Source organism: Schistocerca serialis, chromosome 2, assembly GCF_023864345.2.
Source record: "Schistocerca serialis cubense isolate TAMUIC-IGC-003099 chromosome 2, iqSchSeri2.2, whole genome shotgun sequence".
Taxonomy (NCBI): domain Eukaryota; kingdom Metazoa; phylum Arthropoda; class Insecta; order Orthoptera; family Acrididae; genus Schistocerca; species Schistocerca serialis.
This window is the reverse complement of record NC_064639.1, coordinates 1,129,828,240-1,129,856,101: the sequence shown is the minus strand read 5'-3', so window position 1 is coordinate 1,129,856,101 and position 27,862 is coordinate 1,129,828,240. Positions and strand designations below refer to the sequence as shown.

The window sequence follows — 27,862 nt, the reverse complement described above, 5'->3', positions numbered from 1 at the left end:
TAATCAATTTTAAACGAATCTTCTAGGTTTCTATGCACACTGGTTAGTTTGTATGAACAATAAGCAAATAGTGTGGAAGACATTTATGTTTGTGATCATGAATTGTGTATAGACTGTATAACAAGATGTATACATTTCTGACTCCATACACTGATTTTTGTCCTCATGCTACTCAATTATGTCATCATTCCAAGCAATTGATGACTCTCATTATATGTATTTATCCTATGTACTGCATTATTGTATCTCATTGGAACTTGAGTTGTGTTCAAACCCATGCTTAAATCTGTTTTGGGTACCCCTGGTCATCGGGACTGTGTGCTTGTACTCAAGGAGAGTGAGCAACTACTGATTGAGGCTAGGTGCTTCCTCTTATTATTCTTTACATATGATTGAACATACTGATACATGATTATGAACATTATTCATTTTGCTGTGTTTAGACATTTCTGCTGGTGTGTACCTGATGTGGTTTAGATTCATGGGTTGGTCCCCACATCGTAAACATAGGCCCTAATATTTTTCCATTATTTTCTCTTTTCATGAGTCAACATATCCTGACTGATTTTGTGCTATACGTCTACTTGTGACTGAGTGTATTCTTCTGGTCAGTACTCGTATTTGAGTTTTTCGAGTCGGCTCACTCATCGTACTCTTAGGCTCTGAATTTTTTTTCTTCTCTATTGGTGATTTTGAAGGTGTGACTTTATATATGTAAACTTGCAATTTGTAATTCTAGTACTTAACATTGCCTCTGCACTTATATCTATAGTTTAGTGCTGTAATGTTGTAGTTTTGTCTTTGTATCATTTGTTTTTGGACAGAATGTTTCACAGATATGAAAATTTGAATGTCATGTACTCATATATGTATAGATTATGACTTGTATAGTAGATATTTTCTTACTTTTTCTATAATATTTTATGTATCAGATACTCCTATACATCTGAATTCTACTTTATGATTGTACTTGTGATATGTTCATTTACATTAGGTTGTTATGGTAACATTTTTCTATAGTACTTTATTATTCATTTTTACATGACATTAACAGACACTTAAACCTTATTCATTGCAATACTGAAAGAGACTTAAAGATTACACTAGATTAGACCATTCTGTATGAAGCTATGTTAGAGCAACTTAATGTCAGTTTTGTCTGTAATTTTGGAAATTGTTACCATATGTTAATTTTTCCATTTCAGGTTTCACACTTATTTGGACTATAGACAGATTGTAAAGAAGAGCTCTGTCTGTTGTAATCAGAAATTTATCATATGCTATATATTTCCGTGTATACCTTTTGCAGTACTTCATAAGCCAACCTATACTTATGTTCATAGGGAAGTGATGACCATACAACCTAAAATTTTCTTGTAATTTCAGAATTTAACTTTGACAATCTGTATTCTATATTTTGGCATAATTTCGTACACCATTTGGCAAACCTTATAGTAGGTCACAAAAATACTGTGAACACACTGTTTCCATATTATGAGGGGGATGTTGTAAGGGGACATCCTCCTCGAGCATTACTTTTCCTCAACAGCAGTTACCAATACCAGTATTATTTTTCATATTCTGGACAGATCAATATTATCTCACTTGCTTTTCTGAAAACTTTCGTATAAATTTATAAGTAGTATGTTATATTTCAAGCTAATTTTTTTTGGAGAAAGTGTTGCTTTGTGGAATGTTTTAGTTTCGATGTTATAATCGATAAGTACTAGTTCTGATATATAGTTAAAATTATTTTTTTAGAAATATATGAAATTACAAATTATTGACACACTTAAAATTTTATTATTAATTGTGCAACAATGTAGTGTTTACTATGTTTATTTCTGGATTCATTTATGAAATAATAATCAAAATTATTAGGAATTCATTTGTTAAGAAAAACTGTAAATCCTTTGGAATATTGTTATTTCTGCAGAGTGGAAGAGTGGTAATCATGTCTCTGTCGTGATCAGATTTATTTTTGCATTTTTGTGTGAACACTGTAATTTCGGCTTCATTAACGTGAAAAATCAAAATACTGTATGATATACTAATATGTGAGAAAATATATCTACGTAAAAAAATGCTGCAACAATAATGTTAAAATTTATTTAGTTCAATCCAAACATGAGGACCAGATGTGACATTTTCAGCCTCAAGATTCAGACCCCGAGACAAGAACTGGAGCCATCTCAACATGACAAGCTAAGTAAACTAGAATGATTATTGGAATCTCTGCTCCTCTCAAGTCTTCAGTCTTCATAAAAGACATTGTGTAATGTGGACTATAAATGGAAGTAGGGAGTAGGGCATAGATTACTGGCCCCTGGGGGGAGGGGGCAGTGCGGTGCATCTCAAGATGGGAAGGAAGAGGAACAAGTGTTGAGGAGATGTTTTCCCACGCCCTCTGTTGCACTCACACCACCCTTCTATTTTTCTACTCCATGCCATGTTGTTCACAATAACCTTTATAGATTTTCTCATGTCAAAATTACTCCAAATTTTATTAACACAGCAAAACAGGAAGTTCTTGATAAAATATAAATATTTAAGGAGTACAGATAACAAATCATCGAATACTTTACTATGGTACCAGTGAGCTCACTCTGGTTGCAGTCATGGTGTGTTTATTTAGGTAATTAACTGTTTATCTATCCACAAATTATTTTATTAAATTGAGAATATCAAGCAGAGCCTCACAGCACATCTACAGAATGATAAAGATAATGTTGTTAGCAATCGACACAAACTTGAGAGTAACAGATACATTCACGAAACAAAAACAGGATGAAAAATGAGCTGCTCTACCCACTACTGAAACTAATTTATGCACAGAAAAAGATGAAATACGTAACTACAAAGTCTGACAATCTACGCATTAAAGCAGATAGCAACAGTGTTTTCAAGTGCAGGCTAAAGTTGTTTTTTCTTAAAACTCCTTCTGTGGCATAGAGGAATTCTTAAATGGAAATGAGTCAATAAGAAACCTGGAATAAACATCGTCCACATAATCCCAAAAGTAGCTAGAGCTGGTAAAGTGAGAACTCTTGCATAATCAACTTGATTGAGCTCTGTTAGATGACTATCAACTTGGATTTTGTGAAGGTAAGCCATCAGAAAACAGTTCTGACAATGGGACTGATAATGGAAGAAAGATTTTATAAAAATCAAGACACATTCGTAGGAAAATCAAGACACATTGTTCAAGTTAGAAATGACATTCGACAATGTGAAATGGTACAAGATGTCAAAATTCTGAGAAAAATAGAAGTAAGCTACAGGGAAAGGCAGATACTGTACAATGCATAAGAACCAAGAGGGAACAATAAGAATGGATTAACGATGATGAAGTATTCAGATTAAAAAGCGTGTACAACAAGGATGTAGTCTTTTGCCCCTACATATACATCGACATAGATAAAGGGGGAAAAACCTCTCTTACCTGTTCACCTCCTGTCCCACCTTGGTCTACCACTACCCACCACCTCTACAACAACCTCCAAATCTCTCCCACCCCTCTCATACTTGATAAACCCCGCCCCACAGAACTACTACATTTACCCCACACTCAAAAGCTCCCTCTCACTACCACACAGAATCCAAAACCTTTCCTTCAAAAGCCTTAACCCCTCCCAAGTATCGGTCCTTTACAAAGGCCTCAACTTCTGCCCCACTCCCAAATTCAATCATGCAGGTCTTGTTGAAGACCCTCTCCTTCTTCCTGTTCCTACACCCTGGCAATCAGATTCAACTAAACACCAATGCTGAACCCTGTCTGACTTGGTTCACTCCTCCATCTAACCCTGACCCATTCTCAACGCACCCAAATCACTCCCTGTTAACTTTCCGGAATTTCATAACTTTGGACCTTGTCTCACCATCATCCCCCAAATCCCTCTACATGCAAACTAACCTTACAACCACAGAAAGAACCACAATCCACTACCTAAAAACTGATCCCGATTTTATAATCCTACCTACTGACAAAGGCTCCACCACTTTTTTGAACCACGAGAATTACCTGGGACAAGGACTCTGCCCAGTGTCAGATTCATCCACCTACAAAACCCTGCCATAGTGACCCCATTCCAGAAATTCACCAGGATCATTAGTCTCTCCACAGATTCTTAGGCCCATCCTACAACCTCTCCCCAGATTTTCTTTCTCTCTCTCTCTCTCTCTCTCTCTCTCTCTCTCTCTCTCTCTCTCTCTCTCTCTCCCCCCCCTCCCCTCCTATCCCTCACCTCTACCAATCCCCGCACTTCTACCTTCTACATGCTTCCTAAAGTCCATAAACCCAATCACCCAGGGTGACCCATTGTTGCCGGTTACTGTGCCCTCACTGAGAGAACCTCTGCTCTCTTGTACCATCATCTTCAGCCTATTACCCGTAACCTACACTCCCACACAAAGGATACAAACCATTTTCTCAACTAACTCTCCACAGTTCCCTTTCCTTTACCACAGGGTGCCACCTTCCTTTACACTAACATCCCTAATGCCCATAGCCCAGCCACAATCAAACACAATCTTTCCCAATGACTGACCATTTCCAAAACTACAACCTCCTTCCTGGTGACCATGACTATTATATTCTCACTCACAATTACTCCCCTTTTGAAGGCACCACCCTTAAACAAATCTGAGATACAGCAATGGTCACCCACATGGCACCATCCTATGCCAAACTATTCATGGGGCCATCTACAGGAAACCTTTCTAACCACCCAGAATCCCAAACCATTCACATGGTTGAGATTCACTGATGATATCTTCATGAAATGGATTGAGGGTGAGGACACACTACCCTATTCACATTCCTTCAGAACATCATCTCCCCATTCGCTTCACCTGGTCCTTCTCAACCCAGAAGCCACCTTCCTCAATGTTGAACTCCACCTCAAAGACGGCTACATTAGTACCTTCCCATATCAAACCCACCAACCACCAGCAACACCTCCACTTTGACAGCTTCCACCCATTCCACACCAAGAAGCCCCTTCCATGCAGCCTAACCACCCATGGCCATCACATCTGCAGCGATGAGCAGTCCCCCTCTAAATATACCAAAGGTCTCACTGAGGCCTTCACAAATGGTAATTACCCTCCCAACCTTGTACATAAACAGATCTCCCACACCTTATCTCTCCAGTCACCCCCCACCTCCCCATGTCCCAACGTTTGGCTGCAAAGCATCCCCCTTGTGTCTCAGTACCACCCAGGACTGGAGCAATTCACATTCTCTGCCAGGGTTTTGACTACCTCTCTTTGTGTCATGAAATGAGGAATGTCCTACCCACTATCCTTCCCACCTCTCTCACAGTGGTAACTGGCCACCCACCAAAACTACACAATATCCTCCACCATTCCTAAATAAGTCCTGCTCCCAACCTCTTGCCTCATGGCTCATATCCTGTAATAGACTTAGATGCAAGACCTGTCCCATATAACCTCCCACCACCACTTACTACCATCCAGTCACAGGCGTCAGCGATCCTACCAAAGGCACGACTGCCCATGAAACCAGTCATGTGAACTAAAAGCTAAGCTGCAACCACTGTGATGCGATCTATGGGGGCATGACTACAAACAAGCTGTCTATCAGCACAGATAGCCACCAACAAACTGTGTCCGAGAGACAGCTGGACCACCCAGTTGCTACGCACACCTACCAGCACAGTGTTCTTCACAGTGTGCCATTTGGATCCTTCCTACCAACACCAGCTTTTCTGAATTGTGTTAAGTGGGAACTCTCCCTGCAATATATATCCTATGTTCCGTAAACCTCTTGGCCTCAGACTTTGTTATTCATTGCCCATCACCCACCTATCCCATTCCCTGATCCCACTCCACCACTATGCAATCTCTAACCCATCAACGAACCCAAAGCATTTTTACTTCTCTCCTTTTCCGCTGCCCCCCCACCTCCCCCTCCCTTCCCCCGCACCCCATGGCCCTGCCCACTGTCTAACCACCCAACTGCACCTAGCTGACCTACCCTCCCTCCACCTTGTCCCTGTATGCTCCCACAAGCAGCATTTTAGTGTCCCCCATCCTACCCAGCTATCCTACACCCTCTGCCCACCATAGACTCATCCTTATCCCCACCACCCAGATTGCTTCTCCAATCATGCGCAGCTCTCTGCAGTCTGGCATGGACACCCAGAGACAGTGGTTGTGGTTTCTTTGTGTGTGTGTGTGTGTGTGTGTGTGTGTGTGTGTGTGTTACTTGTTTGACAGTCATTTTGTTGTGCCGATCTACGATTCAACATCACCACTATCCTCTCCATAATACTGTCATTATTCCACCCTGGAGTTTCCATTGTTCGAAATGAAAGTGGAATTTAAAATACACGGTAAAAGGATATCAATGATAAGATTCCCTGATGACACTGCCGTCCTTAGTAAAAGTGGATAGGAATTACAGGACCTGTTCAATGGAGTGAACAACCTAATGAGTACAGAACATGAACTGAGAATAAACTGTAGAAAGACGAGAGTACTGAGGAGTATCAGAAATGAGATCAGTGGTAAACTTAACATAAAATGTCAAGGAATTCTGAAATCATGGAAGCATACCAACACACGGCAGACAAAGCAAGGCGAACCTAAAAAGCAGATAAGCTCGGGCAAAAGGGCATTCCTGATCAAAAGAAGTCTGCTAGTATCAAACACCTGCCATAATTTGAGGAAGAAATTTCTGAGAAGGTGTGTTTGAAGTACAGCACTGCTTGGTAGTGAATCATGGACAGTGAGAAAATCAGGAAAGAAGAAAATCGAAACATGTAAGGTGTGGTGCCTTAGAAGGATGTTGAAAATTAGGCAGAGGATAAGATATGGAATGAGGTGGTTCTCCACAGAGTGGCAAATAAAGGAACATATGGGAAATACTACCCAGAAGAGGGAGAGCATAATGAAACGTGTGAATGTTCCACCTACTTTTGAATGTGCCCTGTTGTTACCAACAAATCCTTGAGGGAGTATGTACTCTCAAACAGCAAACTTCTCATCCACAATGCTTGAACAATAGTGATGAAAAGTACCTTACCAAAAATTGTGCAATCACTGAGTACCTGCTCACCAGCGTCCATAAGTCATTTAAACATCCCATTTTCTGAGAAATTTTACTATCTCATAACCATAATACTTTCATCAAATCACTTCAACATTCATTGCACATTCCGCAGCTATCTAAAGTTACCATCATAATACAAAGCTACCACAATAACCGAGTAGGATCTATCTGTTTGTTTATTCGATGCAAAATAACAAATTTTGGTCACCTTATGGTTGGTTCATTGGTTTAAAAGAGGGGGAAAGAGACCGAACTACGAGGTCATCGCTCCCTTGTTCCTAATAAAACAATGCCTCAAGTGTGAGAATAAAACAGACAAGACATATAACACAAAAAAAGAAGACCACAAGAATTAAGGAAAGGCAATGAACCCTAAAAGGAACAAAAGTGGAGAAGAAAATAACAGAGAGATGCAAGAAACAGTTAGAAGAGAGTTAAACAAGGAAGCAGATTACAGTGGCTCATTGACCACAGAAATAAAAAGGAAAAGCCAGCCACTCTGCAACACAATAAAAGCTCCACCCTAAGAGCACTGGGGTGGAGGACATAGAGGGACAAAGGACATGCACTAAAACTCATTTGGTCACCTTACGTGTAAGAGCTCTGGTAATCACAATTATTTAAGTTATGCTAAAATGGAGAGAAAGAGAGTTGTGCTGTCATTTTTATATCAGAACTATAAAAATGGCAGCACTGTGACAATGAAAGATTTCCAATATCAATATAACCCACACTGAAGAGGCAATGACAATATTAACTGCAAATAATAATAATCAAATCTAGCCTAGCTTATTGCAGCAAGTTTCATATAAAATTTACTTTTTACTGGTATTATCACACAGAAATGAAGATGAAAACTAAAACCCTGTAACATGACTTAGATAAACAAAGCTTTTTTATTTAAATATTTTTATAGAACCTGGAAAAATTGGAGAATAAAGATATTGACATCAACAGCATCTACATAGTGCTTTGCACTTCAACATCAAACTTACCTTATCTTTTAGTTTTGATAATTGTTTCTGCATGGTATATGCCAAATTTATCATCATCGCACATGGTACTGCTGAATCTGTAGCTCCCAAAAATTCTCCTTCACGAAAATATTTTGAATCATAATGGCATGCTAAAGTCAAGAAACTGTGAGCACTCGGATTCAATCTTGCGATTACATTTTCAAATGTAAGAGAGCCAAATACAGGCGTATTTGCTTTGAACTTGTCAGTTTCTACATCCCAGCCTAGTTTTGTCATAGTCTGCACTAAAAACTGAAAAAGACACTCATTACTCATCAAATCTGTGAATAGGACCATATTACAGATTACATAGATTGAATCTACAAATTACAGCAAGCACTTAAAGACTATTAGGTACCTGCAAATGTGGATGTGCACAACCAAAGCATTTTTAACAGTGAAACACTTACAGTCATTACTTGAAACATAGGCAACCAGCCTCTGGCTGCTTTCAGTATTTCATCAATTAATTTAATCCACAGCCATGGAGCTCAGTCACCATCATCATCGATCAATTAAGTATTTTTTGTTTACTTCTTTTTTATGAATCAGTTTTGATACAAGAACAGTTAAATGGCCAGCACTTTAGAGCACTATTGCTAGATTATTAATAAATTCTGAATTTAAATTTAACAAAGATGGTGCTGCTGCCTGCTGGATTGAGATGGACAATCTTTGGCAGCATTCCCTTCTGGCAGTGTAATAACTACTCCCAACCATAATAATCTCTACTTCTGATGCCAGTAATCTTTCCACAAATATCTATACCTTTTTCCATTCCCTGCCTCAACTTTTTAGTCATGCATAATTACAATATCAAAGCCCACACAGTATTTGTGACATTTAAAATTTTTCCAGGGTACTGATTAACCTAGACCTTATTTAATTGCCTCAGCTCCTTTTGCAAAATCTAATAACTCTGAAAATAACTTCCTGCATCCCATGTCTGAGAATGAGGCCCTTGCTCTTCTACAGTTTGAATAGCAGCTGCAACATCATCTGAGGATGCTACCCAGATATTAGTCCCAACTCTGAGAGCCCAAGAACCCATTATTGTCTTTCGTCTCCCACAACTTCTAACCAGTTTCTTCCAGTTCCACCATCATTGACTTACTCTACCTCCAACAACCTCAAGAACCCATCTTCAGTCCCAATATAATAAAACTATATGCGAACTCTCTACGTTTCACACATTATCTTCAACCTATCTACAAAAAAACTGACTCCCCTGGAATAACCATTGATATATTCGCTTCTTTGTACTTTCACTCATCTGAACAAAGAGTTCTTTTGCTCTCTTCCACTGCTTTCTATGACATATCAGGACTTCAATTAAATCACACAATACAATTTTGAAGAAAGCATATTGCATAAAAATGGAAAGAGCTGAGCAAAAGAGAAGTGCATCAGACATACTACGTAGGATTCTAATGCGTCATCTTCCTACAACATTAAAATTCCTTGACCCATAAGCCACGACAGCTCCAAACATCAAATCTTTGGTATGATGTAGCCATAACATGGCAGTTTTATGGGGGTTTCTGAATTGTGGTTCTCTTAGATACCAGAACATGCATGTCCTTCACTACCTCATTTATGGCATTGTGAATCTCAGCAAGCATTTGCAGCAGCCATTACCAAATGTTTTATGTACTCTGTTTTGCTTTGCGTTAAATGCTATGTGTTGTTTTCTTTTCTTATTTTAAAATGAGTGAAGAACTATCCCAGATCCTCCACGAGGTTCAAATACAACTCCTGCAAGACCAAAGAAGATCGGCTCAAACCAAGTTGCTCCAATTAACATGATTTAAGAAACTGTTAAGTTCCAATATAAGGGCAACAAATCCAGATACTTCAAAACCATTGCAGTATTAAATTCCACAACAGAGTCTAAGTAATTCATATGAGTACGCCCAAGCTAGTTAAGATGGCAGATCTGTATGTAGGATGAATATATGAAATTCTGTACTGATGACACGTCTCTGCAGGCAGTGTTATATGTTCAAGTTTAAAAGAGCCACTACATAATTCAGCCCATATGCTGAGCTTGCTTTCTTCAAGGGTATATGGTAGCACAATAAGACTGCAAATAATGATACATTAAGGGCAAAAGATCCCTATTTTACACAAATATGTTACAGGTTAAATTGCTGCTAGTAGTTAATTTTAAAAGCATACAATCATTATTTTATTACAAAATATGGTATATATATATATATCTATCGTGTGACTTGTTGTGTAATTAATTTATTCATAAGATGATTGCATTCCAGTTCCATAAAGCAAGGAAATAAAGAAAATGCCACTGCTTACATTAGCACAGCTAGATGTAAAAAGAGAACATTTCTACTAACTTCCCCCCCCCCCCCCCTCCCTCTCCCATTTTGGATCCAGTTTGTCATTTTTGCTAGACTGCAGTGGCATTTTTCTTTATTTCCTTGCTTTATGGAACTGGAATGCAATCATCTTATGAATAAATTAATTACACAACAAGTCACACGATATATGTATACACCATATTTTATAATAAAATAATGATTGTATGCTTTTAAAATTAACTACTAGGAGCAATTTAACCTGTAACATATTTGTGTAAAATAGGGATCTTTTGCCCTTAATGTATCATTATTTGCAGTCTTATTGTGCTACCATATACCCTTGAAGAAAGCAGGCTCAGCATATCTGCTGAATTATGTAGTGGCTCTCTGCCAGATGAATTATAAACCACAGCACCAGCATTGTACTGAGACAGAGCTGCACTGCTTCAAAATATTGAAATAGTTTCATACTGGACCACCACTAGCTGCTAGAGCATATAATCTTTACTGAACGACTAATTTGGTCAGACAACTACTTGCAAGTAAACATGCATTGCAGCATAAAAGCCTCCTCTACAATGTTTCCTTACAACTATGTGTGTTTCAACTGTGTTGTAAATTTTTTTGGTCCTGTTGCATACAAAAGCAGCTTATGCGTAACACACTGGAGAGGTCAGTTTATATACATACAGGTAGAAAAGTGATTTCTATGCATACATTTTTAAAATTACAAATAGTACGCTTCATACATTTAAATATTTACATAGTACACTTCATAAATATTACTTTAAAGCAAAATATTTGATCACGCAAATATCTGCGACTGAGGAACACATTTATAGAATAAAAATTCCACTTAAGGGTTGCCAGTGATTTCTTAATGTATTGCATGACCAATTTTGAAGCCTTTGAAGCCTAAAGCTTCACCTTCAGGTGCCACCACATAATGATGGGAACATAAATGTGGGGCAGTTGGGCCTGTCATGACACGAGAGTTCACACCCACATAAAGCAAACATATATGAGCATAAGACCAGCAACAACAGTGCACACCTGGACAGCACACCACTAAAGTGACAAAGAGAAAGAAGAAGAAGAAGAAGAAGAAGAAAGTTCAGACAATGAGTTTCACGGATTTTAAAGGTCACCTCAGTTTTATAAACTAACCATTTTTTTAGGCTGGCTTTGGAATCTAATAATAAAAATGGTAAAAATGTTATTCTTTTAACAAACTGCTTAAAAATTGAGGTCAATCTTATAGTCAGTAGCATCATCTAGCCCATAAAATTTGGTAAATTTTCGATGGGATTCACGGTGGGTGATCAACGATGGTCGAATCATTTGCTCGAATTTTCAAGAATGTTCTTCATACTAATTGCTAACAATTGTGGCCCAGTGACATGATATTGTTGTTTGGGAACATGAAGTCTATGAATGGCTGCCAATGGTCTCCACATAGCCAAACATAACTATTTCCAGTCTATGATCAGTTCAATTGGACCACAGCATATTCCATGTGAGCACAGCCTAAACCTTTAGCAAGCAACCACCAACTTGCACAGTGCCTTGTTGGCAACTTTGGTTCGTGGCTTCACGGGGTCTGCGCCACACACAAACCCTACCATCAGCTCTTAGCAACTTAAATTGGGACTCACCTGACCAGGCCACAGTCTTTCATTCTTCCGTTCATTTACAGTCCAACTGATCTGGTCACAAGTCCAGGAGAGGCACTGCAGGTGATATTACGCTGTTAGCAAAAGCACTCCCATCAGTCACCTGCTGCTGTAGTACATTAATGCCACACTGTCGTAACGGATATATTTGTCATACATTCCACGTTGATTTTTGTTGTTATTTCACACAGTGTTGCTTTCTGTTAGTACTGACAGCTCTAAACAAACCCTGCTGCTCTCTGTCGTTAAGTGTAGGCATGCACAGGAAAATTAAGAGTTCAGACATACAAGGCAGTCATAATGACGGAAGCCCAGCTACAGCAATGGCGGATGCAACCACTGCCTTTTCCTTCATATGATGAAACCATCAAGGAATGGGATTTGTATGAAAAAATTATCTGCCAGCACTTTGTAGCTTTTAAGATAAGAGATCCCGACACCATCAATTCACTTTTTCTCTCAAGGGTCATGCTTCAAATGTATAAACTGCTTGGTAAATTAGGACTGTTGAGAGAGACTAGAGCATTAACTTTTGACGAAATTTGTACAGTCCTCAGTGCGTATTAAAAGCAGCATTATCATGTTGTTTTGGCACGGGCAGAATTTTATCAGTGTACGAAGTTTCCTAACTAGTCATACAGGGTGTGGGCAGCTGATCTCCACAGGCTTAGAAAATGCCATTTTGTGATGGCTAATCACAGAGTCTAACAATGAAAAATCCAGGATGGAACGTAACAATATATGAAAAGGATAGTTGCTACTCACCATAAGTGGAGATGCTGAGTCTGAGAAAAGCACAACAAAAGGACTGCCGGAAAGTTAGCTTTCGGTCAACAAGGCCTTTGTTAAAAGTAGACAACATACACACAAGCACACACACATTCGCACGCAAACACAACTAACACACACATGACCACAGTCTCTGGCAGCTAGAGCCAGACTGCAAACAGCAGGGCATTATGGGAGAGTCAACCGTGTGGGAATAAGGAGAAGGCTGGGTCGGCGAAGGGGAGGAGTAGCAGAGTAGCGGTCGGGGACGGTAAAGTGCTGCTGGGAGCGTGCAGGGACGAGGTGGAGAGTGGGGCAGCTAGGTGCAGACAGGAGGTTAGGCGGAGGTGGGGGGAGAGGTGGTGGTGGTGGTGGTGGGAGGGGGGTGTTAGAGGAAAAGGAGGGAAGTAAAAGACTGGGTGCGATGGTAGAATGAGGGCTGTGTAATGCTGCAATGGGAACAGGGAAAGGGCTGGATGGGTGAAAACAATGACTAATGAAGACTGAGGTCAGGAGGGTTATGGGAACAGGTCCTGCAAAAATTCTAGTGGTAAATACCTGCAGAGCCTCTTCAAATTTAAAAGATTGGTCTTTGGCATTGTCAGCCCACTGATGATCTTCCAGCGTGTTTTGGAGCAGCTGCTTCAGAACGTGCCATCGTGCATACACTACTTGGACATTATCATGACTAGATCCACACTGGAAGAAAATTTAATGAACTTTGAAACCTTGTTCCAGGTCCTGCAGGTAAATGGGCTAGGCTGCAACTTACTGAAGTGCAACTTTTTAAAATCACAGATTGAATACTTGAGCCACATTATCTGCACCACAGGGGTTCAACCAACCTATGAACAAATAAAAGCTACAGCCGCACTTCTCAGGCCAACTTAGGGCAAGTACCATACTACCGGAAGTTCTTGTGATCTGTGGCATATGCCATAAGGCCAATGCAACAGCTGTGTAAAAAAGGCACTTCATTCATCTGGTCTGATCAATGTGAACACGCATGCCAGACAGTGAAACTATAATTACAGTCCACACCATGTTTGGGCCGTTATCAGCCAGGGAAACCACTCTTAGGAGATGCCGACATCTCAGACCATGGCATGGGAGCAGTACTTGGCCACAAAAATTTGAACGGATCAGAACAGCTCATCACTTTTGTGTCCAAGTTATTGAATGCCACAAAGCAGAGATGTTTGCAAATACAGAAAGAAGCATTGGAAATTGTGTTTGCAGAAAAAAAAAATCATTTATATCTCTACAAAAATACCTTTCAACATATCACTGACCACAAGCTGCTGGTCACACTGTTCAATGTGGCCGCCAAGATTCTGGACAAAACTCCTCATGGCCTCCAGAGGTATCCCAATATCACTATGCAAATGCTTCAGGAATACCTTCACCAATGCCAATGCTGATGATTTATTGCAACTGATCCCAATTTTGATCAGGACGAACACAAGATTTTTCAACTTGATGACGACTTGCAAATGACCTTAAATAACTTGCAATTGACCTTAAATAATTTTCCACTCACCAGTGAGTTAATTGACAAGGACACTGAAGCAAACTCCATACTCTGGGTACTACAAAAGTACATCTTACGAGGATCGCCAGAGTCGATGCTGCGAAGAGGCAAATACTGAGCAATGTCAATCATAAGTCATAATCCCACCAACGCTTGACAGTGCACGCTGAAAATGCTCCATCAAGGACAATGGGGAGCTGCCAGAAAAAATGCTGTAGCCTGCAGTTTTGCCTACAGTCCGAGGATATGCTAGGACATCGAAAGTATGATACAAATATGCTGTCACTGTAATGCGTCAAGCAGCTTGGCGCCAGATGTTCGCCCCATGGCTGGCAGCTACACCCACCATGGGAATGAGTCCACATTGATCTAGCTGGGCCGTTTCTCAACATCATGTGGCTAATCATAATTGATGCATATTCTCACGTCCCTTACATTGTCAACTGTCAGTCTAGCATGTCAGAACAAATGATCACTGCCCTTTGCAAAGTTATTTTGATGGTCTCCTTCACACTCTAGTTTCTGACAATGGGCCACACTACTGGAGCCAAGCTTCCAAGGATTTCTGCACTCATCATTGGATCTGACGCATTTGGTCTCTCCTCTTCCACCACACTTGAATGAGGAGGTAGAGAGACTAGTATGCATTTTTAAAACCCAAAAGAAAAAAATACATGGAAGAACAGTCAACCAAAGATGCGCTGCTTCTGTTCTTGAAAGAGTACAGGTCCATGTGTCCTTTACAGATGCCATCATCTGGTGGTGTCGCAGACCAACCATTCGCCAGCCCTGCCGTCCAGCATATACCAGCTGGAAACACCAGTGTGGGCTTCGGGGTTTGGACAAAAGGCACCCTAGTTCCCACCATTCGTCAGCAAGGGCGGAGGTTTTCACCATCTAGGTGGGGGACCGAGAAGTCATCTGCGACTCCAATCAGCTCTACCTAAACCGTGGTGACATCCTTCAACAGATCTGATGATCTCAGCCCCAGTTCCATGACTGGTGTACAGCTTCTCTTCTGCCTCAGCCCCTTCCACCTTGCCTCCACATCCATAATCCTATCACCCCCAACAACACCATGTCTCCTCTGGAGTTACACTATCCTTTGTTTTCAGTGGAAAATGCCCATCCCCATGTGAAGCACATACATGATCTGACATCACCATTTGCTGAGTCCCAGGAGCCATCTCCTATCAGCCAGCCTGCTGCCAAGCAGGGACTGCCATCAGAGATGGCCACCGGCACCGTTTGGTGACACTGTCCCTGCACCCAGAGCTGCACATCATAGGAGCTGTTGACGGTTCCCTCCCCAGGACACTTCTGGCTCTACGTTCCTACTACAGCTAGCTGGCAGCTATTGCATGTGCACTGAATGCTATTTCACATCACAGCCATATATGAGAAGCAAGACAGACCAAGCAAGGAACTTTATCTAACTACTTCTACTTTGGCTGATCTGACAAAGAGATTAACAACAACACCACTAGGCACAGAATGCCGGGAAGATTCACTGGCTGGCCACAGAGGCCATCTTCGTTATGGGTGATAAAGTGTGAAACATCACAGTGTGGAAGCAGATCTCACCTTCAGCCACCACCACACACACACACACACACACACACACACACACACACAGGCGCAAATGTAAAGACTGCCCCTATTTAAATGAGCACTCACATGCTGCTACAGCCAGTTCACCTCCCTTCACTGTGCTATGCTATTACCGAAATCAGAAATCAAAAGTTTCGATCTTCACTGTCGATGCTTGGCCAGACTATCCAGACACTGTTTATCAGAACAGACTTTGGCTTATGAATTGGACTTCTATTTTTGTGGTGTGAGTAATAAAGATGTGTCAGGAACTACTTCTATGTTCTTTCAGTCATAACACAGAAAGTGGCAGTCTAATAATGGATTCAACTCATTTTGTTCAAATGCTCCTCCAATAGATAACGGCACAGGAAAAGGAACCGATGAAGGCGCAAGCACAGACCTACAAAGTGATTATGGCTCAAATGCAAATCATGATGACTGAAGCCCTGTTACAGGAGGCGCAACCACTGCCTTTCCCTTTGTGTGACGAAGCCAATGGGGAATGGGATTCATATTAAAAATCTATTTCCCAACACTTTGCAGCCTCCAAGGTAGGAGATGCTGACACCATCAAATCACTTTTTCTCTCTGGTAGTGCAAGCTCCAAACTTATGAACTGCTAAGTCAATTAGCATTGCTGACAGAGCCTACAGCATTAACTTTTGATGAAATGTATGCGTAGGCAATGCTTAAAACCAGAAGCAATGCCACGCTGTTTTGGCACAGGTAGAATTTTATCAGTGCAAGAAGTTTCAGAGCCGCATATGACATGGTGCGAGATATGATCATTCAATCAGCCCCAGATAAACAATTCCAACATGACGCCCTGTAGTTAACTAATCCCATGTTAGAACAGGTGCTCGCGCTTGCCCATTCACACACAGTTTTGAATGTGTCAGGAAATGGTTAGAAACACGGGCACACACAGCAGCAGTCAACCATGACCTATAAAAGCTTTATATGTGGGACCATGAGGGAAGCGAACTTTCCAACCTAAGTCCAGAAACCGGTGACTACTTCCAACGACACCCTGATTGTTTTATTAAACATCAATTTGATGACTGCCTATACTGGTGGTACTTTTGTGATCTTTGCGACTGAGGAGAGCACATAGTGTCTGCCTGCAGAGCAAACATGCATCGTCCCTTTTCCCAGCAAAGCACACCTACGGATGTTAAGAAGATTGAGGAAAGTAGTTCGTCACTGGCCAAACCTTTTTTTGATCTTACAATTAAGGGAATGGCATCTAACTACAGGTGGTCAATGGGACTACAGACAGTCTGATTAGTTGGCCAATGCACGTCCAATTGAGATTACCAAAGCTGACCCCCACACGGTGCCAAATTGTCAGCTACAACACACAGCAATTTCCATGAAAGTGCGAAGTCACTGTCTCGGCTTCTTACAGGAATATAATCTGATGGTTGGTTGGTTGGTTTGGGGTATAAAGGGACCAAACTACAGGGTCATCAGTCTTTTTTTTCCTTACGCAAGCAAGGCTCAAGGTACAAAAACACCCAACACCACACCTAAAAAGAAAATAAATGGAACGAACAAAAAATGGAGAAAACGTACACCACAAGGAAAAAGTAGAAGAAGGTATTAAAACCACAGAGCAGATGGTCTGGGCTGGCTGATCACAATAATAAAAGAGGATGAGTCAGCCACTCTGCAACACATTAAAATGTCCACCACAAAAAGACAAGGTGAGAGGAACATATGTAGGAAAAAGACGACCACCAAGACAAACAAATGCAAAGAAAGTGCAACAGAGTTAAAATGGAAAAAGGGTGGCGGCAGCAGAGAAGGCTAAATACCCACTCGTAGGTGGTACGATAAAAATAGGGTAGGGTGCTGGGAAGGTTAAAAGTCTGCCACAGAGTGGCTAAAAGCGGGCAGTCCAACAAGATGTGGACGACAGTCATATATGAGCCACAGTGACACTGAGGTGGGTCCCCGTGATGCAGGAGGTAGCCACATACAGCCAATGCCGAGCCGGCAGAGGACCACAGAGTCCCTGAGACGCTCGCATGGAGGTCTTCCACACATTCGAAGACTCCTTAATGGCACACAGTTTGTTGTGTGTACTGAGATTATGCCATTCCATCTCCCAAAGCTGAAAAACCTTGCGGCATAATAAGGATCGCAGATCAGTTACAGGGATGCCAATCTCCAGAAGCGGTTTCCGCATAGCCTGTTCAGCCAGCCTGTCAGCAAGTTTGTTGCCTGGGAAGCCGACATGTCCTGAAGCCAAACAAACACCACTGAACGACGGGACCGGTCCAGGGCATAGATGGACTCCTGGATGGATGGTACCAAAGGATGGCGAGGGTAGCACTGGTTGATAGCTTGTAGGCTGCTCAAGAAGTCAGTACACAGAAGAAACGATTCCCCGGGGCATGAACAAATATACTGAAGTGCACGAGAGATGGCCACCAGCTCTGCAGTGGATCCACTGCAACCATCGGGCAAGGAATGCTGTTCAAAATGGCCTCTGTGGACGTAGGCGAAGTCAACATGAACATCAGCCATCGAGCCATCAGTGTATACCACTTCAGAGCCCCAGAACACATCAAGAATCGAGAGGAAGTGACAGTGGAGAGCGGCAGGAGTAATAGAGTCCTTAGGGCCATGCAAAAGGTCCAGAAGAATCTGCAGCCTAGGTGTACACCACGGAGGTTTATGCGGACAGATCTGGATGGTAGGTGGTAAAGGAAAGGACTCCAGTTCATACAGAAGGGATTGCACGTGAACTGCAATCATTAGCCCTGACCTGGGCTGCCAATGCGAGAAGTGAACTGCCGGGAGCAAAAAGGAGACAGTAATTCAGATGCTCAGGAGAACTACAAATGTGTGCAACGTAATTGGTGAGCAGTTATGCACGTCGGGTCTGCAATGGAGGGACTCTGGCCTCCACAAGGACGCTTGCCACCGAACTTGTCCTAAAAGCTCCTGTTGCTAGGGGAACACCACAGTGGTGCACTGGGTCGAGTGCACGCAACACTGAGGGCACTGCCGAACCATAAATCAGAGTCCCATAGTCAAGGCGGGATGGAACAAGGCCTTTATACAGCTGCAGCAGAGTAGAGCGATCTGCACCCCAGTTGGTGTTGCTCATGCAGCAGAGGGCATTGAGGTGCTGGCAGCACTTCCACTTAAGCTGACGAAGATGAAGTGGCTAAGTCTATTGGGCATTGAAAACCAGTCCTAAGAATCGAAATGTCTCCACTACAGTAAGTGGAACATCATGAAGGTAAAGTTCTGGTTCCGGATGAACGGTACGACACCGACAGAAGTGCATGACACATGACTTGGTGGCAGAAAACTGGAAGCCGTGGGTGAGAGCCCATGACTGCACCTTGTGGAGAGCCCATGACTGCACCTTGTTGATGGCTCCCTGAAGCCACCGCTCAGCAACACCAGTGCTGGTGGAGCAGTATGAAATGCAGAAGTCGTCTGCATACAGGGAGTGTGAGACGGACAGCACTACAGCTGCTGCTAAACCATTAATGGCCACCAAAAATAGTGATACACTCAATACAGAGCCCTGTGGGACCCCATTCTCCTGGGTATGGGGGGAACTATGGGAGGCACCAACTTCGACACGGAAAATACATAGCGATAGTTTTGGATAAATATGTGGAGAGTTTACAGCTCAGGCATCAATCAGCAGTGTGATCCCTGTGTTGTCAGGGAGCTACCACCAAATGGATACACGACACCCCTACCACAATGGACTGGCTACTGTGCTGGATACTTGGATACTGGGCACAGAGAAATCCAATATTGTCATGGGAGCAAAAGAGGACAGGAGACAACAGAAGATGACATACCCCGGAAAGTGTCCTCGCCCAAATAGTTGAATTGCAGGTGGAGATGCAAAGCCATGACAAGAGGTCCAGGAGATCGAATCTAAGGGTACTATGGATAACTCATGCACCACATAAGGCATCCTTCCTCATATGGCCCGGACTTCTGTAGAATTTGTAAAGTGGCAGGTCAAACCATAAAATGAGACCCAAACTTATAGGGCCAAAAAGTGTGAGACTCCTTTTAGTCACCTCTTACGACAGGCCACAAACAATGTTGACGCATCAGAACAACGCTTTTATGCCAAGTCACTGAATGCCGTATAGCAGAGATATTCACAAGTACAAAAAGAAGCACTGGCAATTGTGATGGCACTAAAAGAGTTTCATGTTTATCTTTATGGAAATGCCTTTCAGCTCACCACTGACCACAAGCCGCTGGTTGCACTGTTTGATTCAGCTGCCAAGATTCCAAACCAAACTTCTCCCCATCTCCAGAGATGCACATTATTCTTATCTCTTATCCCAATATCAGTAAGTAACACACTTTAGGAATAGCTCCATGCAAATCAGTGCTGATGTTTCATGTTGATTGCCAATTTGTCCTCACACTGATTTCGATCAGGATAAGCTCGTGGGTTTTTAACTAGACGACGACTTGCAGATGACTTTAGATAATTTTACACTCACCGGCGAATTAATTGCCAAGGACACAGGAGCAAACCCCATTTTTCGGGTAGTACAAAGGTACATCTTACGAGGCTGGCCGGAGCAGAGGAAATGAACAACTGCGTCATTATTTCTCTTTAAGACACGGTCTGTGGTTAGTGAATGGAGAAATACTCTTGAATACTGAGTAATGTCAACCCTGAGTCATAACCCCACCAACACTTCGCCAGTGCATGCTGGAATTGCTCCATGAAGGACATTCAGAAGTTGACAGAACGAAAGCCTTAGACTGCTGTTTTGCCTACTGGCTGGGGATTAGTCAGGACATCGAGAGTATAATACAAACATGCTGCAACTGTGCAGCGCATCAAGCAGCTCTGCACCAGACATTCGCCACTTGGCTGACAGCCACGTCACCATGGGAACGAGTCCACTTAGTCCTAGCAGGGCCATTTCTTGACGCAATTTGGCTCATCATTATCGATACATGTTCTCTCTTCCCTTACACTGTCAACTGTCAGCCTGCCACCTCAGAACAAGTGATCACTGTTCTTTCCAAAGTTTTTTGATTGAGAGCCTCCCTCACACTCCAGTTTCCGACAATGGGCACCAGTTCCAGTGTCAAGCCTTTGAGTATTTCTTTACTCATAATGGATCCGACATATTCGGTCTCCCCCTTCCAAGCCCAACTGAATGGGGAGGCAGAGTGTGGTATGCACTTTTTAACCCATATGAAAAAATATGTCGAATAATAGTACCTGGTGATGTGCTACTTCTGTTCTTGAGTTGGTACAGGCTCATGCCGATGGGCAAGAAAAGTACAGTTGAAATCCTTCACGAACGCCAACCCTGAACCCTTTTTCATCTGCTAGTGTCACGGCCCGACCACTTGCTGGCACTGCCATCTAGCAGGTACCAGCCAGGCACACCAGTGGTGTGCACGGGTGTCTGGATGATAGGTACCCTGGTCCTCAACCACCATCATTTGTCTGTGAGAGCAGGGGGTCTTCACCACACGGTTGGGGGACCAAGAGGTTAGCCACCGCTCCACTGAGCTTCGCATTTGCTGTGGTGACATCCTTCAACGGACGCACCAATCCCACTTCCAGTTCCACAACTAGTGACCGGCTTCCCTTAAACCTCAAGCCCATCCACCCTGCCTCCAAATATGGCATCCTATCACTACCAACAACACCATGTCTCCTCTGGACTTACATTGTCCTTCATTTTCATCCCCATCTAGTGCCCCTGCAGAACCTACTGTCACCTTTCACTGACTCTCAGCAGCTGTCTCACGTAAGCCAGTTCGCTCCCGAGCCATGTCAGGAACCAAACTTGCTAGGGATCCCGGACGTGGAGATGACTCCGTGACAGTTCAGCGACCCTATCCCTGTGCCCAGAGCTGTGCCTCCTAGGAGCTAACAGCAATCCCACACCGAACACTCTTACCCAAGCCTGCTGGCAGCAATTGCGGGACATGGACGACCCGGCACCGGGAGAAGACCCCAGGTTGCTAGAGCAAATAGATGTTGCCCACATCTGGACCATCCCATAGCACTTTGATGGTCACTGAGACCCATGTTGCCACCTCGGTGACGAACACTTCGCGTTCTAGCCAGATATGAGAAGCGGGACAGTCTAAGCGGTGACAGCACCGTGTCTGGTTACTTCTACCTTAGCCAATCAGCCAAAGAGATTGGGATTACTATTATTATTAACAACAGTAACAACAACAACAACAACAACAACAACCAACATTAGCCACAGCATGGTGGGAAGACTCATCGACTGGCCAGACAGGCTGACTTAGATATGGCCAATAGCGTGTGAGCCATCACAAGCTGGAAGCGATTCGTGCCTTAGGCCACCACCAGGCTCACTCTACGAGCTGCCTTATTTAAATGAACATGCAGCCTGCCATAGCCAGTTCATCCCACTTCACTGTGTTACACTGCCTACCAACGCCAACGATTGAGAGTTACGATTGCACTCCAAATTCTGGACTAGCATTCTAGTACATTGTATCATTCACTGTCTATGCTGGGTCAGATTATTTGGACATTGTTCATCAGAACAGACTTTGGCTTGCAAATTGGATGAGTAATCAACATACGTCAGTAATTGATTCTGTGTTCTTTCAGTCATTGTACCTGAAGCTACATATGAAAAACAGAGTGTAAAATACAGAAGAACTACTGCTAAGCTGTTTATGTCATTTACTAGCTTTGACACACTGGAGCTCTCTTCCAGCATCCACACACTGCAACGAGGAGAAGTGCGATGGTACAGTTCCATGGTACCGCATAGCAGGACAACGAAAGGAATTAAATTCGGTAACAGTGAACAGCAATTAAAAATGAGATAAAATTGACACACACACATCAAGATGACAGATTGTAGGTGGAGTAAAATTCAAAAGCAACCACATAGCGCCCCAGTACAAACAAGTCCCATTACTGATCCTTGAGGTACATCAACAATATTATATTACATTATAATCTGATAACTGTCCAGAAATAGTTTTATGATTAGCATTGGTGTGCATGTTTGCTGCTTGCTTATGATTGCTCAGAAAGCACCTGATCCAATTGTTGGACAAACACTGAACACCATATGTTTCCAGCTTTGACAGCAGAATCTCATGGGCCACGAAGTCATAAGCTTTCAACAGATCAATAAACACTCCCATTGATTCCTGTTCTTTATTTTTACAGGTTTAGTATGCAATTTAATAACTCATAAATGGCAGTTCTAGTTTATCTCTTATTTCTGAATCCATGTTGTTCATTGCATAGGATTTTATTTTGTTTACTTTCACATTTTATTTACTTTTTCCGATATTTTTTAAATTCTGTGAAAATTGTGACGGACCTTTCATTATGTACATCATCCCTCTCAGCTTCTTTTATGCATTGCAATTATCTTACATGCTTTGAATACATCAGGGAAAGTGTCTGCTTGAAGTGAGTGATCACATCTGCATATAAGTTTTTCAACAAAGTTTAGAACACTTTCATTAAAATTGTTGCAAGGACACCATCAATGTCTGCAGAATGGAGATTTTTAAGCCATTTTATTGCTTTTGGATTTGGTATTCTTATTTCTGTTTGATATTATGGTATTATCTGCAACACCTCTGAAAATGTTAAGTGTGTTGGCTACTTCGAAAAGGTTTGTTACACTTTTATTTTCTTGTGATAGGGTTATATTTTTACACGAAGCTCTGTATTTACAAGTTTCACTTTTATAAAACACTTCACATAGTCTTATTATGAAAAGGATAGAGTGCTACTCACTGTAAAATGACACACTGAGTGACACACAGTGAAACGTGCTCTCTCTCTCTTTCTCTCTCACACACACACACACACACACACACACACACACACACACACACACACACCAGCAGCAGCAGCAGCAGCAGCAGCAATCAGGAGTGGGCTGGGAAGGGGGAGGGATAGCAGGGTGCTGGCAGGGGGGGGGGGGGGGGGGGAGAGAAGTGAAAGCTGCCTGGCAGAGCTTGTAGGGACTAGACGGTGGCATGACAAGGCTACCTTGAGCAATGGAGCAAGTGTTGGAAAATTGGTGGTGAGGGGGCAGTAGAAAGTGGAAAGGAGAAGAGCAAAGAAAGGGAAAGATCGGTGGGCGTGTTGGTAGAGAGCGGCACACAATGAGGGTGAGGTGATGTTAACTGGGAGGAGACTTTGGGACAGAAGGGGCAGAAACCATTCGGTGGTTGTTGCCGGACAGGTTACCACAGGTTGACGCTGAGATGATTTCAGGAGTGGAGAATGTGTTGTACGGATAACTACCATCTTCACAGTTCAGAAAAGCCAGTGGTGAAGGCAAGGATCCATATGGCCTGAATCGTGAAGCAGCCATTGAGAACAAGTATATTATATTGAGCTGCAAGCTGTGCCACAGTGTGGTCCACTTTGCTCTTGGCCACAGTTTGGCAGTGCCCATTCATCTTGGTGGACAGCTGGTTGGAAGTCATACCAATACATACAGTCCAGTCACATTAATGCGACTACAGCCTATGTTCAATGGCAATGTGCAATAACTACTCTCAGCCAACTTGTGCCAGCACTAGCAGTGGAGGGTACATAAAGCGTTTCAGTGTCACAGAATACAGTGCAGTCATTGTCGTAATGCAAAAACAGAGCAATTTATCTGACATCCTAAAGGGCATGATCATTCGCTTTTGGCCGGAAGTGGAAGAATTTCTGAAATGGCTAAAATTATAAACAACTTGAATGCCAACATGGTAAGGTATACCATGCATGGTAAAACTGCACAATCCAAAATCGAACTGAAGCAACTGTGGTGCACCATAGGCCACAGATGACAGGTGAACAATGGCTGCAGAGATGTGTAGAGGCAAATAGACATGCAACTGTTGAGCAAATGACTGCACAGGAATCAAGGGGCTACCAACAATACCTCCTCAATGAAAATTCTGTAAACATTGCTGCATATGGGTCTCCACAGTGTGTGCCTGGCTCGTGCACCCATGCTGACTGCTGTTTACTAGTCACAAAGGCTATAATTTGCACACCAATACCATAACTGGACGTTCACAGAGAGGTGACTGGTGCTATTTCAGATGAATCACATTTTATGCTCCATTGGACAGATGGTTGTTTATACCAACACCCATCATGTCCACAGTCTTGCCACTACCGAATGCTACCTCTCCTGATGTCGTATTGGCTAAGGTTCAATGTCCTTCAGTGATGACATCCGAATGGTTCCGCGGTCAAGACCAGCTTTTTCCCCGCAGTTATACTGGCAAGTGCATTTATTTGTATTTCATTCTGTGGTCATGGTTATCGTATAGGCATCACATTTTACAACTGGCTTTTTAAGGGCAAAATAGTAAACACTGGAGGTTACATAGCACTAAAAACTCTTTTGTCTTCACCACAGGGGAAGTATCAGCTAATTTTCAACTCATGGATTTTTCCTTTCAATTTTATAAGCTCCACACTTCCTGCACTATGGTGGATGACCCCCAGAGCAGTATATACATTTCAGAGAAAGTGTACAAGGATCACCTGATTTGTGAGCTGAGCCTCCACAATTTTCACATGTAGCCCTCATGTTAAATGCTGTGGTGGTATGACCAAATCTTGGGTGTTTAAAGCTTAGCAGTGGGCTGGGAACAAACACATGAACCGTATGATGGATATAGCCTGCAAGAATATGTTCAGGTAGTTCTGGAGTGTTAAAGATTAAAATAAAGGTAGCAGTTTTTTCTCGTGTGCTGTTGACACTTCCCATATAGTTATGCACTTCCATGACTGACAAGTCTTTCCATTCTTCACGTATTTCCTCACGGTCCATTTCCATTATATCAGAGTAGGTAAATATGCCTTTACAAAAGTTATGCAATTCAGGCACAACAGGATAGTCACCTAAGATCTTCCATCCTAGAAGTTTAGATATTTGATGGGGCATGACAGTTTCAACTAAAACTGTTGCATCACTTTTTAAGAATCCAGAAATAACCTCCAACCCACTGCGAATAGAAAGCGAAGATATTTTCAAAGGTTCCCTCTGCTCTCTTGATTACAATGAAAGTGTTACAGTAGACAAGTGCTCTGTTACTGCAGTTCTGACAGCACCCCCATCCCATCAGGAGTAGATTCGAGTTGAGGTCATTCCACTGGAATCCCATGATCTGCTAGGGAATTTAATGTCAAACCCCAAACAAATGTCACAATTGCCTGAACAAGTCTTAGATAACGGGAGGGATGGGGGAGAGTATTAGGCACACCAGAAGTTACTTCCTAGAGACTATTTTACCTCAACAGCCATACATCCCACCAGCACATAAAACACAGTCAGCTGGTAAAGCCAAGGCCCATGTTCCCTGAAATACAAAACATAACTCCACCATCCCCTACGATGGTCCCAAACGTATACTCGGAGTCTATGCTATCATCAGCATAGCCCTCGGTGTCACTGGGGTACACAAACCCTCCCACCTGGCACTCAAGGTGTCTAGGACAACAGGTTAGGGAAGAAATTATTAACAGTACATGTCAAGTAAGAAACTTAAATAACATCGGCTTGTTTTACCCAAACCCTACTTTTGTACAGGATTTCTAAGAGTTTTCAGTGAACTTCAGCCATTTATAACATCAGTATTGGTATTCAACACAAGTATATGTTTAAAACCTATTTAACAATGCTGTACGCATGTACCCACATCAAAAAGCAATTTTTTGGAAAGAATGAGATTTTGTCATTTGAGAATGAAAGTGACTAAATTCATTAACATAGTGCTTCAAAACTTAATGGTATTGGCCTATGTTTGCCATCACCAGAATCATAAAATAAAGTGGCAAATGGTGGTGATAATGACATATAACACTATGTCAAAGCCGAGTATGGCAAAGGAGCGTGTGTCACCACAATCATCCTTTTGCTGCTTTATCTTACAGTTCTTATGATGATTAGTGTAGTCAGACACCAATCAACATTTTATGGTTGTGTAAAAAGAAAATAAAGTGTTAGTAATTATATAAGAACAATTTTCTGACTACTTACTGATTTCACTACTTCATGGGTCGGCGTTCCAACTACTCTTGGTATCAATATGCTATCAAGCACTTCCTCAAAATTTGTAGTATTTGACAGTTTGGAAATAGTGATAATTTCATCATTGCTCAGTGATGAAGGTTGGTATCCCTGCTTTAAACAATAAAAACACAACTCATTAGTATATTTGTTAAATAACTACACAGGTTTCCAGAATGAGATTTTCACTCTGCAGTGGAGTGTGCGCTGATATGAAACTTCCTGGCAGATTAAAACTGTGTGCCCGACCGAGTCTCGAACTCGGGACCTTTGCCTTCCGCGGGCAAGTGCTCTACCATCTGAGCTACCGAAGCACGACTCACGTCCCGTCCTAACAGCTTTACTTCTGCCAGTATCTCGTCTCCTACCTTCCAAACTTTACAGAAGCTCGCAGGAGAGCTTCTGTAAAGTTTGGAAGGTAGGAGACGAGATACTGGTACAAGTAAAGGTGTGAGGACCGGGCATTTGTCGTGCTTCGGTAGCTCAGATGGTAGAGCACTTGCCCGCGAAAGGCAAAGGTCCCGAGTTTGAGTCTCGGTCGGGCACACAGTTTTAATCTGCCAGAAAGTTTCAACTACACAGGTGATTCAAATGAAAATCTTAAAACTGCAATAAAATTTCTAAAAGTAAATTTGTAAGCTGCCAAGAGTTATCCTTGTATTGCAACAAATTACAAACAGTTGGCAGCCTATTGCTGCATCACAAAAAAGAAGGTTGTGTCTGTCCAAAAATTTCAGTCAATTGACTATTTGTTTGACAGATAGCTAAAGAATTACCAGCAATTAACCAATCAAAAACACAAACTACATTTGAAAGGTGTAACAG

At 42.2% G+C, this 27,862-nt stretch overlaps 1 protein-coding gene across 3 annotated transcripts in view; it reads right to left on the bottom strand.

The window, feature by feature from the left end:
- The window catches only part of LOC126458584 (glutaminyl-peptide cyclotransferase-like), a 77,036-nt gene that overhangs the window by 38,571 nt on the left and 10,603 nt on the right, over window positions 1-27,862 (bottom strand). For 2 of the 3 annotated variants that reach the window (XM_050095720.1, XM_050095721.1), the window contains exons 2-3: window positions 27,008-27,151; window positions 8,071-8,343 (exon numbers count right to left, since the gene is read on the bottom strand). In XM_050095720.1, coding sequence (XP_049951677.1) covers window positions 8,071-8,343; window positions 27,008-27,151 — 417 coding nt within the window. The remainder of the gene's footprint in view (window positions 1-8,070; window positions 8,344-27,007; window positions 27,152-27,862) is intronic. The other variant, XM_050095722.1, reaches the window with a different exon arrangement.